This window comes from Diabrotica virgifera, chromosome 2 (genome assembly GCF_917563875.1).
Source record: "Diabrotica virgifera virgifera chromosome 2, PGI_DIABVI_V3a".
Lineage (NCBI taxonomy): Eukaryota > Metazoa > Arthropoda > Insecta > Coleoptera > Chrysomelidae > Diabrotica > Diabrotica virgifera.
This window is the reverse complement of record NC_065444.1, coordinates 36,214,901-36,231,115: the sequence shown is the minus strand read 5'-3', so window position 1 is coordinate 36,231,115 and position 16,215 is coordinate 36,214,901. Positions and strand designations below refer to the sequence as shown.

Genomic DNA, 16,215 nt, shown 5'->3' with positions numbered 1-16,215 from the left:
GAACCACCCTACTAGACAGGTAAAAGGCATTTTATACTGGGTGTAACAATCATACTGTGTTTTTTTTTCTTAAAGTTCGGAACACCCTGTGTAATATTCTAGCATATATAAAATATTTAAATTAAAACTCAATTGTACCCTTAGACTTTCTTAACATCTTGTTTTTGGATTCATTCGCTTATGTTCGATAATAAAAGAGATTTGTACTTTTATATTACAAATGAGGTATGCTATTTGGTCTTGATCAATATCATTTCAAATCTCGAGAGCTACTGTTTTTACCTCTTGTAAGGTTCTAGGAGGTGGCAAACGTTGTCGTAGTCTTCTGCCAATTATGTCCCACAAATTTTCAAGCAGGTTAAGATCTGGACTATGCGAAGTCCGAAGATTTACCTGTTGTAAATATTCGGTTACAGTTCGTGAACGTGGTCTTGCATTATCGTGCATTAGCAAAAAATTGTTACCAATATAATAGGCTATTGATTATATTCAAAATAAGATAGCTAAAAGGAACTACACAGTTAACGGGGTTTTATTATTTCATATGGTCAGTGGACATCTATATATGAAAAAACCGCGGAGTGCTACCATTTAAAGGGGTGCGTTTTTGAGAAATGGGTGAATTAGTCCCTGGGCACAGGTTACATTAGGGCGAGTTCTATGCACTTCTGGTACAAATATATCTATATAAAAATTCTTCCTGGTTAAATTTGCTATCTAAATATCACTTTTTAAAGTCAGTGATACTTTTTTTTACAAAAATATATTCAAAAGAAAAAGCACAAAGAAACCCAAAAGAAAGAAATTTTGTTTTTTGCCCCATAACTTTTGTCCACGAGGATATAGGTATAGACATTGCTTTACAGAAAAAAAACCTACATATTTCTTCTTTAAAATGTTGTTTAGTAGAGGTAATTAGGATTTATAGTTTTCGAAATCTGATTTTTCAAAATTCGCCCCTCACAGCAATTTTGGGCAATTTTCCTTGTTATTTCGCAAATATTGTCCTGTAACTTTTTTTTACGTAACTTTAGGTATATGCAATGGTACACGTAATAGGAATGAAAATCAATTACCTTTAAAATGGTCTACTGTATAACGTTGTACGACTTTTTTTAAAGAGACTATGGTTTTTCAAGTTTTTAAGGTTTTATACTTTTAACGATTTTTTATAATATAATATAAAAATAAAATAATATTATTATATAATATATTATATATTATATATAGTATATATAATATAATATTATATTATATATTATATATTATATATTATATATTATATATTATATATTATATATAGTATGTATAATATAATATTATATTATATATTATATAATTCGTACCTAATATAAAAAAATATTATTTTTTACATTTTTACGATTATTTTTGAAATTTCTTATTATAACTTTTTCTTTCTTTTACAGGAATATACTATATATTGCCCAATAAAGAGGGCTTACTTTCTGTTCTTTAAAATGGTGTATCCTCTATATTTAAATGATCGAAACCGAGTGATTCTTTGATATTTTTTTACCTGTATTATTTAAAATTATTTCTTTTACAAAAATTACATAAACATTAGTCTTAGAAAACATCACTTTAGTTAAAATTATTTAAACGTTAACATTTAAAAAAATTTCAAAATCAAAGTTCATCTCTTCGTTAGTATTAGCTTCAATATCATCCTCTGACACCTCAGTTACCTTAGAGTTCCCACAATTAGTACCCATACACATGCACCCTTGGCAGAAAATTGAACAACTAATTCCTATCTTCCTACAACCGCAGTTTTTTGTACATCCTTACATTTACATGCTATTTTTTCAAGCAAAGCTTGTGTTGCAGGAGCTTTGACAGTACCTAAATATTGGTATTAATCCATATTTTGAAGTTTGCCCGGCCGAGTCAAGTGGATCCAAAGTATTACCTATAAACAATAAGATTTAATCATAACACACAATCACATAAAAAAGTTATAATGAGAAATTTAAAAAATAATCCTAAAATCAAAAATCGTTGCAAGTACTTATTACATTTTGAAAAAGCATATCTTATTCAAAAATAATTCTAGAATTTTTTATAATACCCCATTTTAAAGAAAACAGAATAAATAAACTTTCTTTTTTATTACTTATAATATATACCTAAATGTGGAAAAAAAAAGTTATAATGGGAAATTTAAAAAATAATCGTAAAAAATATAAAAACTCGTTAAAAGTATAAAATTTTGAAAAAGATAAACTCTTTAAAAGAAGTCGTACAACATTATACAGTAGAACATTTTAAAGGTAATTGATTTCTATTCCTCTTACATGTACCATTGCATATGCCTAAAGCTACGTAGAAAAAAGTTACAGAACAATATTTGCGAAATAACAAGGAAAATTGCCCAAAATTGCTGTGAGTGGCGAACTTTGAAAAATCATATTTCGAAAACTGTAGATCCTAATGACCTCTACTAAACATCATTTTAAAGAGAAAATATGTAAGTTTTTTTCTGTGAAGCAATGTCTATACCTATATCTCCGTGGACAAAAGTTACGGGACAAAAAACAAAATTTCTTTCTTTTGGGTTTCTTTGTGCTTTTTCTTTTGAATATATTTTTGTAAAAAAAAGTATCTTTGACTTTAAAAAGTTATATTTAGATAGAAAATTTAACGAGGAAGAATTTTTATGTAGACGTGTTTGTACCAAAAGTGCATAGAACTCACCCTAATGTAACCTGTGCCCAGGGACTAATTCACCAATTTCTCAAAAACGCACCCCTTTAAATGGTAGCACTCCGCGGTTTTTTCATATATAGAGGTTCATTGACCATATGAAATAATAAAACCCCGTTAACGTTGTAGTTCCTTTCTATAGTACATAATCAATAGCCTATAAGGAGCCGATATCATGGTAGCTAAATCCTTCGCTATGTAAGATCACTACTTGAACACACTCATCGTGGGTCCAATTCCTTCCAAAACTTTAAATAATAAATCTACTAATTTTCACAACAAGCCACTTGTTGACTGTTAACCATTTGACATCCATTACATTGTTAATTTCTCATAGCCTACTTTAGGCTTGTTTATTAAACTAAGCAGAAATTGAGGATTTGTTGATGAGAAACATCGCTAGTTGTTAAGGTGATACAGTAGCGATCAACAGGTAGCCAAAACGCGTTCCAAGATTGCGGCTGTAACTTTGAATATTGTTTCGAGATATTTGGCACACGTATTCGTAATATAATAAAGAATGGCGGTACAGAGCCCAATTTGAAAAATATATTAATATGTGGAAATTACTCTGTAATTAAATACAATATTAAAAAAACGAGCCTGTACCGCCATTAAGAAGAACAAAAAAATACACTTTCTTCAAATAAACTTTTTTATCCGATGCCTAGATTTTGTGTCATTTTGGAACTACTAATGAAATAAAAAATTTTAGTAGTTCCAAAATGACAAAAAATCTAGGCATCGGATAAAAAAGTTTATTTGAAGAAAGTGTATTTTTTTGTTCTTCTTTAATGGCGGTACAGGCTCGTTTTTTTAATATTGTATTTATTACAGAGTAATTTCCACATATTAATATATTTTTCAAATTGGGCTCTGTACCGCCATTCTTTATTATATTACGAATACGTGTGCCAAATATCTCGAAAAAATATTAAAAATTACAGCCGCAATCTTGGAACGCGTTTTGGCTACCTGTTGATCGCTACTGTTTCCTCTTAACGTACCAAACTTTTTTATGATCCAACTTAAGCAAATGAATCAAAAAAGAAAATGTTAATAAAGCCTAAGGCTACAATTGAATTTTAATTTAAATATTTTTTATATGCTCGAATATTCGACAGGGTGTTCCGAACTTTAAGAAAAAACACAGTATTATTGTTACAGCCGGTATAAAAATGACCTTTACCCGTCTAGCAACAATAATATTACAACGATATTCTTAAATAATAGGCTGTAACATACTCAAAGAATCAGTCAAATCGGACAACAGATTTAGGAAATTCGAGACTTCTAACATTAGTCCATTCTTTCACGGTTTTTGCTCTAAATAGCAAGCAAGCAATTTGATTCAACCCGACCCATGAGACTTGTTCACCCCTGAGGAAGTACGTTCGGGTGTAACAATTCATTGGAGCGAGGTGTATTAACTCGAGTCTAAGACAGGAGTCACTCCACCGCGCTCCAATGCTCCGGGCCATCCCTTTCCCCCCTATAGCACGCTGATGCGCGATAGGGGCACAACTATCAGCCAAATGCTTTTCACGTGGGAATCCTGGGTAATAGAATACCAACGTGGTGCCCTAATCGATTTGCAAATCAGGCCAGCGTGAAGCGCTATATGCCTGTTATCTTCTTGTGACTTGTCCGCGGTACTAAAATTGCTTGCTTGGGCCCCAGGCCTCTGAACCGAGTTAAGCTCGGTTCAGAGACCTGGTGCTCAAGGGTTGGGCCCTACTTGCCCGGGTTTTTTTTTTTTTTTGGCTTGCGCCGGTGTTAGTAATTTTTTTTTTTTGGCCAAGGCCGATTATTTTGGGTTTTTTGTATTTTTTTTTGTAGGATGTCCTGAAAATAAAATCTTAATTAGTAAAAATTAGCGAGTATGGGGCCCACACTAATTGCCTTGTCGTTGTTGATGGAGCCACGTATTGTCCACTTTTATTTTATTTCTTATTTTATATCTTATTTACTGTCATTTTATTTATTTCTTTTTATTTTATCTCTAATGTTTATTTTCTTTAATCCACTATTTGTTGTTTTGGACGTTTGTGCTTCCATCGGTGGAAGGCGTCGTATCGCATTATCTCTCGCAGTATGGGACTTGGATGATTTTCCAGCTCTGGGAATTTTGTCCTGGCTCTTTCCGTCATTATGTCGGTCACTCTGATTTGTTGGAGTTCTCTGAATAGGTGTCTTTCCGCCACGTATCTTGGGACGTTCGCTGCTTCCCTTAGGCTGCTGTTGTGTGCCGCTTGGATCTTCTTTTTTGTTGTTTTGCATACGTGTCCCCACGCGAGAGATGCATATGTCAAAATTGGTATTATTATGCTATTGATTAATCTTATCTTCGTTTTAGTTCTTAATTTACTTTTTCTACCTACGAGTCCTCTTAGTGATGCTTTGGCCATATTGGCTTTTTTAATTGTGGCTTCTACGTGTTTTTGAAATGTTAAGCCTTTGTCCATTATGACTCCTAGGTATTTCGCGTGATCTTTCCACTCTATGGGGTTGTTTTGCACCGTAAGTTGTTCTTCTGGGCTTTGTCTTCTCTTTTTGAATAGCACCGCTTGTGTTTTTTCTGAGTTTATGGCTATTTTCCATTTAATACACCATTCTTCAACGTCGTCTAGCGCTGTTTGTAGATTGTTCACTGCTACATCTATGTCTCGGTGTTTGGCCGCTATCGCTGTGTCATCGGCATAAAGGCTTAATAGTGTTCCAGGTGTTCTTGGAACGTCGGCGGTGTATATTGAGTACAGTAGTGGCGACAGGACCGCTCCTTGTGGTACTCCAGCTTCCGGAGTCCCGAGCCCAGACAGAACTTGTCCTATACGAACTTTAAAACTCCGGCCTCTTAAGTACGAAGAGATTAGTCTTGTCATTGCCACGCTGTATCCATAGCCTCTCATTTTGTATATTAGTCCTTTATGCCAGACTCTGTCGAAGGCTTTGCTTACATCCAGAAAGGCTGCGCTGGTATATTGTTTTTCATTAAATCCTGCTGCTACGTATTCTGTTAGTCTGAGTACTTGTAGCTCACTGGAATGTTCTGCTCTAAAGCCAAACTGAGCTTCGGGGATTATTTCTAGTCTGTTTGTCTCGGCTTGTAGTCGGCTTAGAATGACTCTTTCTGCTATTTTGCTTATTGCTGGAAGTAAGCTTATCGGCCTGTAATTTTGCGGAAAAGTGCTATTTTTGCCGGGTTTTGGTATCATAATGACATGGGCCAATTTCCATCGATTCGGGAATTTTCTGTATCTAAATAAAGAACCGCTTGGATTGACATGAAATTTGGCATACGCATAGCTCATAGCTTACATGTCAAAGAAAAAAAGTGATATTGTGCCGATGTGTGCTTTTGCCCTGGGGGTGAAAAAATATAAGTGTAAAATAAGTCCGGAAATAAATAAACTGACTAATTTTAAGTAACTTTTGTTCTATAGAGCTTTTTCGCCAAGTCAACACTTTTCGAGTTATTTGCGAGTGAATATGTTTATTTTTCAACAAAATAACTACATTTTTAGACGGTTTTTCGCAAATAACTCAAAAAGTAAGTATTTCGTCGAAAAAAACGTTCTTACCAAAAATATAGCCTGTAACAAAAGTAAAAAAAAAATGGTGTACGCGTTAGGTCTCTGGACCTCGTAAAACCAGAGTTATAGCCAATGAAAAATATATTCATATTCGCCAAAGGGCCTAGCCGGGTAAGATGGTGAAAAGTGCCCCCAACTCGATTTAAATTCCATATAGGCCACTTTTTAGCACATATAGAGGAACTCACTTTCTGAAATTTTTAGCCCCCTAGGTGGTCACGTGACCCCCCTAGAGCCTAATTAGGCTTTTTATGTTTTTATTTTTTATCTCAGCCGCATCAAGAGCTAGCCAAAAACTTTATTTAAAAAAGTTGTAAGTTTAAAAAGATCTATATGAAATTTATTTTTTATTTTTTGGCGGAAAATTCGAATTTTTAGAACAATTTTAAACTTTTAAATAACTCTGAAAAAAAAACTAAGACACTCGTTTTTACGCAAATCAATTATAACGTGTATTTCTGCACAATATTTCACCCTGAATTTTTTCAGATTTTTAAAATTGGTGAAACGTACCTTTAAAAATAAAAAACCGCATTTTTTCGGTTTTTTTTTTCGTTTTTTGATACAATTTTATACATATTTTTCAGAAAAGGTAACACCGTCACTAGAATAGGTAAAAAACTGAAAAATAATTGGGGTTTGTTTTATAAATTTTTTTTGTAACGCCATCCATTTTCAAGATACAGGGCGTTGAAGAAAACTTTTTAGAAGAAATTTTACACATTTTTTTACGATTTTGCTGAAACTACTGGCAACATTGTAATAAAACTTGGCGAGTTTTAAGAGGTAGTTATTGTGCATGTTTTGACATACAATTCAGGATTTGATATTCATCATTGGCGCGCATAGGGGTAATGGTCTGAACTTTTTAAAGAATAAAGATAGTACGCCACTGACATATTTCAAATTAACAATCGTTTTTGAATTCCACGTTCAATTTGTGACAAAAAATCTATCTTCTTATTTTTTCCTACGACGCGCCATTTTTATTCAAAAAATAAAAGATCTTAATCCTTACAAAGCATTCGAACTTCTAGTAGTTTCTACATCTACATACATAAACTCGTACATCCATTATAAAAATTAATTCGAATACTTTGGAAGCGTTAAGATATTTTATTTTTTGCAACAAAACGGCGCGTCGTATGAAAAAATGGGAAGATAGATTTTTTGTCACAAATGGAACGAGAAATTAAAAAATGATTGTTAATTTGAAATATGTCAGTGGCGTACCATCTTTTTTTCTTTAAAAAGTTCAGACCATTACCCGTATGCGCGCCAATGATGTATATAAAATTCTTAATTGTATGTCAAAAAATGCACAATAACTACCTCTTAAAACCTGCCAAATTCTATTGCAATGTTACCAGTAGTTTCGGCAAAATCGTAAAAAAAGTGTAAAATTTTGTTTTCCTCAACGCCCTGTATACAAAAGGGTATTCATGTGTTACAAAAAAATTTTATTAAGCAAACCCCAATTATTTTTCATTTTTTTACCTATTATAGTGACGGTGTTACCTTTTTTGAAAAATATGTATAAAATTGTATCAAAAAACGAAAAAAAAAAACCGAAAAAATGCGGTTTTTTATTTTTAAAGGTACGTTTCACCAATTTTAAAAATTTAAAAAAATTCAGAGTGAAAGATTGTGCAAAAATACACATTATAATTGATTTTCGTAAAAACGAGTGTCTTAGTTTTTTTTCAGAGTTATTTGAAAGTTTAAAATTGTTGTAAAAAATCGAATTTCCCGCCAAAAAACTTAAAAAATTTTTTCATATAGATCCTTTTGAAACTTACAACTTTTTTAAATAAAGTTTTTGGCTAGCTCTTGACGCGGCTGAGATAAAAAATAAAAACGTAAAAAGCCTAATTAGGCTCTAGGAGGGTCACGTGACCACCTAGGTGGCTAAAAATTTCAGAAAGTGAGTTCCTCTATATGTGCTAAAAAGTGACCTATATGGAATTTAAATTGAGTTTCGGGCACTTTTCACCATCTTACCCGGCTAGGCCCTTTCAAATAGAATATTTCGAAGTGAAATATCCAAAAAATTAAGCAGTTTTTGGGGAAAATCTATTATAACTTTTTTAAAGTGTTTTAAAAAAGATTTATTTCTGTTTTAATAAAAAGTTTTTAGCATTAAATTTAAGCAAGTTACGCTCAAAATAAAGTTGGTCGCTTTTGTTTTGGCAAAAAAAAATCGGGAAGACCACCCCTTAATTAGCAGCTTAAATGAAATTAATCGCTACCGCTCCACAAATTATTTTACTTATGTTGTGTTTATATGATCTGTAAGTTTCATCGATTCAAAGTGCTTATTTTGGAGAAAATTTGGTTTTAAAGTAAAATTTTTAAAAATTTTAGTTTTGAAAAATATGATTTTTTTCAAAATAACTTAAAAATTGTTAGAGATACCAAAAATTTCGAAAAACAAAAAAAGTCAGCATTGCTTTTCTGAATATCATGTATTTTTTTGTTTTTCTGTTAGACAAAAATTGATTGAGATTTGGTGTCTCTAAATTTGCATACATTCGTGATGAGTGATTCGTTCAACCCCTTTTAACTACAGCCCTTTCAAAAATAAGGACTTTGAACCGATGAAACTTACAGATCATATAAACAATACATACACGGGTCAAGAAACTTGTGAAGTTGTAACGATTAAGTTCATTTGAGATACTAATTAGGGGGTGATTTTCCCGATTTTTTTACCAAAAAAAAGGGACTAACTTTATTTTGAGCGTAACTTGTTTACTTTTGATGCTAGAAATTTTTTTTTATAAAACAAAAATAAAGCTTTTTTTAAACACTTTAAATAAGTTGTAATGAGTTTTCCCCGAAATGTGCTTCATTTTTGGTTATTTCACGTTAAAATATTCCATTTGAAATTTGACGAATATGAACCTATTTTTAATTAGCTCTAACTCTGCTTCTAGTAGGTATAAAAACGTGATATATACACCATTTTTTAAAATTTTTTACAGGCTATATTTTTCCTAGAAATGTTTTTTCGAAAAAATACGTATTATTTGAGTTATTTGCAAAAACCGTCTAAAAGTGTGGTTATTTTGTTGAAAAAATGAACATATTCACTGGCAAATAACTCGAAAAGTATTGACTTAGTGAAAAAACTGTATAGAACAAAAGTTACTTAAAATTAGTCAGTTTATCAATTTCCGGACTTACTTTGGACGAATACTTTTTCACCCCCAAGAGGGTGATAATACCACCATAATTCGGTCTTAAATTTCTGTGAAATATAGTTTTTTTAGTGATATACAGCTCGAATGATTCCAGTTTTTTCATTAATGTCGCATTCAAACTACACTATTATTACAAAGAATTAGTAATGTACAAACTACACTACTATTAATAACTAAGTTAAATATGTTTTAGTGTCATATGGTCCATCTGCAGCACGACGGACGAAGATGGAAGAAAGAAACTGGACGCTTATGTTAGGGAACGTGAGAGCGTCTTTCCCATTAAAGACACCATATACGAATATTTTGTTGAACAGCCAACGTTTGGTTTTACTTCTTGGTCGGAGAAACTGCCGTATGGATGGCGATACGAACAAGGGTAAGACAGTTCCATCATACCGTCATAAGAAGAATATTGTTTTCAATAAAAAAAAAACAAGCAATTGAACTTCGTAAATCCTAGGTTTTTATACAACAAGACCGGAAGTAGAATTGTGAGTCGATATTTGAACTTTTCGTGTAATTTTACGTCGATTGATATGCTATTTTACTAGTTTTGAGTCATTTCTACCACACTTCCGGTTATAACTTCTTCACTGGAAATAATATCAAAACCGGAATTAAATATTCGACCTCGACTTTTCAATACGCGAGGATTGAGCCCTAGCCTCAGCTAACACTGGAACAGATCATAACTTGGTTTTATGTAAAATACAGATAGAACGACCAATTAAAATCAAAAAATCCCACACATACATCGAGAGATACAATATAGAATCAATGACCTCAGAGAGCACAAAAAGATTGTATGAAAGCAGGCTGACAAGCAAATTGGAAAACATTAACATGCACAACTGTGAAGTAGAAGAATGCTGGAATGAAATCAAAAACTACATCTAGCAGGCTGCGGAAGAGTCTATTGGCAAAAGAAAAACAAACACCAGCGCAATAAGAAACAACAAACCATGGTTTTGTCAAGAAGTCAAAGAACTCGCAGAACAAAATAGAAAACGCTATCTGTGTTACAAAAGCACTGGAACGCAGGAACAACGCGCCATCTATATAGAAACAAGAAACAGAATAAATTCGCGAATAAGAGCAGTAAAAAGAGAGCATTGGATCAAATTCACAAGTGACATGGATCACGACATCTATGGCGCACAGAGGAAAGTTTGGAAAATGCTAAAAAACAGAAAAACCAGTAACTGAATTTGTACAGACAAAGGGGATACCAACTAAGACATGGAAAAAATATTTCAGAGAACTCTACAAAGGTGAAGACGCCAATGACGAACACGATTACAATACAGCAAGACAGATATATCACTAAAGAAACTGAAGTAGAAGCGAGAATGAAGATCTTAAAGAATAGACGATCGCCAGGTACTGATGGAATACCGAACGAACTGCTGAAATACGGCGGTCAAAAACTCACTAATTGTCTCACAACATTGTTTAACAAAATCTTAGACAGAGCAAAGATACCACAAGATTGGCACACCATTATCACAATACCGATTTTTAAGAAAGGAAAAAGATCATGCCCGGACAACTACAGAGGAATAACTGTCTTAAATACGACAATGAAGTTATTCACAGGCATACTCAAGGATAAATTGGAATCACAGATAAAGAACAGAGAAGAACAGCAAGTGAAACAAGTGAAATAGAAGTCGATAGAATATAACAAACCTGCATATATTTGCTTCGTAGACCTAACGAAAGCATTTGACAGAGTCAGACTTAGCGATATAATAAAGAAAATTAAGCAAAAAAGGATACCGGCAAACATTGTTGAAGTCATAAAACAAATGAACAATTTCTCTGCCAAAGCCATTTTTCAAAAAAAAAAAAAATAACAACACGACAAAAATTAAAACAAACGACACCACTACGGCCAACATACCAACACCAGGAGGAATCAGGCAGGGAGACAGCCTCAGTCCATTTCTATTCAATATGCTAATTGATGAAATAATAGAAGATGTGGAATCGCTACAACTAGGATACAGACTCGGTCACAGTAGAATCAGTACAGTGTGCTATGCGGATGATGCAGCCCTGATTGCAGAGGACGAGGATGACCTACAAAGACAACTTTATCGATTCTATCAAGCATGTCGACGACTCAACATAAACATATCCATGTTGTTCTAAAGGTATTTCCTTGTGGCATTTTTATGATTAACTATTTAGATGGGAAATAAGCCACAATTAAATTGTGGCTTATTTCCAATCTAAATAGTTAATCGTGAACATATCCACGCAGAAAACAAAATGCATTACCATTGCGAAAGACCCAATTAGATGCAAGCTCGTGGTAGAGGGGAAACCCATAGAACAGCTAAACCAGTTCAAATATCTAGGTGTAGAGTTATTAAGTTATCATGACCCAGCCAGAGACCTAAGAAGACAAATTAACAAGGCCGCTGTCTTGTCCGGATGTTTGAGAGATGTGGTCTGGAATAACCCATATATGAGAAAGGACAGCAAAGTTAGAATTTATAAAACTTGCATCAGACCTGTTATGACCTATGGCATTGAATCAAGAGAAGACACCAATAAAACCAAAAGCATGCTACGAACAGCTGAAATAAAGACACTAAGAGCAATAGCAGGGAAGACAAGAAGAGATAGAATACGAAATAACATCATCAGGGAACAATGTGGAGTGCAAGATGTAGTCAGTTGGGGCAGGCAAAGACGAAGAGAATGGTTCAGTCATTTAAAAAGAATGGAGGAGCACAGACTAGCAAGAATTGCTCTAGAAGGAAAACCAGCAGGCAAGCGTCCACCGGGGAGACCACCGAAAAGATGGAGAGATAGCTGGCAGTCTACCTCTCAAGAAATACTTCAACGTCGGAATTAACAGATCGACAGATCTAAAACAAGTATAAGAAGAAGAAGAAGAAGAAGAAGAGGATTGATATATCAAAGACTATAATGTGGCACTTTCGATTACACTTTTTTAACCGGAAGTGATATAATGACCGGAAGTATATATTTATTCTCATCTTACCAATTTTCGCGTCGAGTAATATATCGCTTGTACTATTTCGGCGACTTTAAAACAGTACTTCCGGTTGTAACTCTAAAACGAGTTAGGCGATTTCCCTGCGAGCAGGCCTAGGTCCACAGAGGATTACCGAGCCAATTATAATGAGGATGAAAAAATAAGTTTTAATCATAATATACATAGAAACATAATTTATACGTATTAAATTATTATTAAACAGATAAATTGACATTTTTACTACCTCTTCTAATTCTAGATGTCCTTTCTACAAAATCACCGTTCCAACAGTGGATACCATACGATACGACTTTTTATTGAAGTCTCTCTTGATTAACGGATATCCGGTACTGATGACAGGTCCTGTGGGCACTGGAAAATCTTCGGTTGCTCATTCTGCACTCGCTGCCTTGGATGCAGAAAAATACACGATCCTTAATGTCAACATGTCAGCGCAAACTTCTTCAAACAACTTACAAGATTCTATAGAGAGTCGACTAGAGAAACGAACCAAAGGTATGTAAAAATAATAATATATTTATTTTCATAACTAATAAAATCATAGGTAATCATTGTATGGGCCATTCCACGAACAGACGCCTGTTTTATATTACTTCGACAACTAATATTTTACTGTGCAACATAAGAAGTACGAAAGTATATGGCGCTAATAATTATTCCCATAAACAATGTAATTTGCAATTTACTAGAAAGCGAGGTGAAAGCGGCTTTAAAACAGTCTAAGAATGGTAAAGCCACAGGTCCGGACGAAATACCCGTCGAACTTATTAAGGTGATGAGTGAAGTAAGCACGAAGGAGTTAACTGAACTGTTCAACGCCATATAGGTCTGGATCCCGCGTATGAAAAAAAGTTGATTAATAGCAAGCTGAAAATTTGTTAATAGCTTAAGGGTGTCTAGTCGGACAAACTTTGATATATGGGAACACTGGAACAGGGGAAGTTTTAATTGTGGAACAGGTTAAAAATTTGGAACGGTCACACCACGAAAACGGCACATGTATTTTGTCCGACAGAATATACTTAAACTCTCCGAACAGAGATTAAACTCTCATGCAAAAATCAGACTGCCATTTATCACCAAATGGGCGTTTTAATGAGTGGAACATGTAGAATATGCCAAATGACAGGAATTATGACAGGTGATAAATAGCAGTCTGATTTTTGCATGAGAGTTTAATCTCTGTTCGGAGAGTTTAAGTCTGTTCTGTCGGACAAAATAAATGTGCCGTTTTCGTAGTCTGACCGTTCCAAATCTTTAACCTGTTCCACAATTAAAACTGCCCCTGTTCCAGTGTTCCCATATATCAAAGTTTATCCGACTAGACACCCTTAAGCTATTAACAAATTTTCAGCTTGCTATTAATCAACTTTTTTTTCATACTAGGGATCCAGACCTAATATACGACTCAGGTAATATCCCAGAGGAATGGCTCTTGTCAACGTTTGTAACAATACCAAAAAAACGATCTGCGAAAACGTGCGAAGATTTCCAGACTATCAGCCTTATGAGTCATACACTTAAGATTTTTCTTAAAATCATACCTGCCAGAATTTACAAGAAATGCGAGGAAAATATCGGTGAAATGCAATTTGGATTCCGCGATTCCATGGGTACACGTGAAGCACTTTTCACCTTACAAGTTCTACTTCAGAGATGCCGCGATGTTAGTTGTGATGCCTATGCTTGTTTTATTGACTACGCCAAGGCATTTGACCGTTGCCAGCACCAGAAGATGGTCACCGCCCTGCAAAGAGTAGGATTAGATGAGAAGGACATTCGGATCATCATGAATTTATACTGGAACCAGCGTGCTCAAGTCAAGGTCGAATACCAGTTGACCGACCAAGTGAAGACCATGCGAGGAGTAAGGCAGGGCTGTGTGCTCTCGCCGACTCTTTTCAATATATACTCTGAGGAAATTTTTACTGAAGCCCTCACAAACCTAGAGATGGGAATCCGAGTGAACGGTGAATACATCAATAATATCCGCTACGCCGATGACACTGTATTACTAGCAACCAGCCTAAATGATCTACAGGCCTTACTAGACCGTGTGAGAAATGTGAGCGTAACATACGGACAGAACCTTAATATTAAGAAAACTAAATTCATGGTTGTCAGCCGTGTAAATTTAGATCCCGGGGCACTAATGGCAGATAGCGAAGAGATCCAGAGAGTCGACAGATTCACTTACCTCGGAACTACCCTCAACTCACAATGGGACCACGCTCAAGAGATTAGATCCAGAATTGAAATGGCACGGTCTACATTTATCAAGCTGAGATCCTTGCTGTGCTGCGGTGATCTCAGTTTGGGAACCAAGATGCGGATAGTGAGGTGCTACGTTCTTCCAGTGCTACTGTATGGAGTTGAAGCCTGGACACTGACGCAATCCACTGAAAAGCGGATTGAAGCCTTTGAGATGTGGATCTACAGGAGGATACTAAAAATTTCTTATGTGGACCATGTCACCAACATTGAAGTCCTACAGCGCATGACAAAAGAAAAACAAGTGCTTAATTTAGTAAAACAACGTAAGCTTGAGTACCTTGGCCATGTGATGCGGAACGAAGAATAATATCGAGTTCTTCAACTCGTCATGCAGGGCAAAATATTTGGCAGGAGAGGACCGGGACGCCGTCGTATCTCGTGGTTGAAAAACCTCCGACAATGGTTTGGGATAACCTCCGCGGAGCTGTTTCGCAGAGCAGTCAACAAAACAATGATAGCCTTGAGGACCGCCAACATCCGGACCGGATAAGGCACTGAAGAAGAAGAAGAAAATATTCGTTGTCGAAGTAATCCAAAACAGGCGTATGTTCGTGGAATAGGGTATAGTGTTATGTAGTTGACTGTCTTCCCAGACCCCTTGTCGATAAACATTGGCGCCAGACCTGTAACAGTAAACAACCTTCCACACCGTTCTCGAAGGCTTACCTCTATTTCGATATGGATTTCGAATAACGGCGAACGACACGGAGCTACTTTTTCGAAAATAATCCAGTAACAGTCAAAATATTAATGAGTCCGTTCCAAGTTCTCTTATTTATACTAATTGAGACCGGTTCTAAAGTATTTTCAACCTCAGCTTTCCAAAAGGTAGCATAAAATTTATGACATTCTTAATCTGTTTCTAGGTCATTATGCTCCACCACGAGGTAAAAAACTGGTATCATTTTTGGATGATATGAATATGCCCGCCAAAGAAACGTACGGTTCTCAGCCTCCTTTGGAGCTCCTACGACAATGGATCGACTATGGTTTTTGGTATGACAGGGCAAAACAGGCTAGGAAATATGTCGAAGTAAATATAAATTTTAGTTTCCCATTTTTTGGTTGTTGTTTATTGGTCTATTCTGCCGTGATAAGGTAAAAAGCAGTAAGTGCCAAAATAATGGTTTTGAGTTATTTGTATCTAATTTAAGATTTTTTCTTTCACACAATTTATTATTTCTTTAATTTTAGACAGAAAAACATTAAAAAATATGTATTAATTTTTAACAAATCAAACAATTGTGTTACTTATTTTTTGGCTGAAAATTCAGCAGTTACTGCTGTTTGCCCTAATAATGAAATTGTTTTCTTATACGTCAGTCAATGGGAGCAAGAATAGGATATTACCTCCGATTTCTATCCTACTGCATGGATTTTAATGAAA

General features: G+C 34.7%; 1 protein-coding gene across 1 annotated transcript in view; it reads left to right on the top strand.

The window, feature by feature from the left end:
- The window catches only part of LOC114327420 (dynein axonemal heavy chain 2), a 221,610-nt gene that overhangs the window by 121,918 nt on the left and 83,477 nt on the right, over positions 1 to 16,215 (top strand). Inside the window, exons 31-33 of the mRNA XM_050642537.1 lie at positions 9,714 to 9,899; positions 12,793 to 13,049; positions 15,695 to 15,861. Of these exons, the coding sequence (XP_050498494.1) occupies positions 9,714 to 9,899; positions 12,793 to 13,049; positions 15,695 to 15,861 (610 nt within the window). The remainder of the gene's footprint in view (positions 1 to 9,713; positions 9,900 to 12,792; positions 13,050 to 15,694; positions 15,862 to 16,215) is intronic.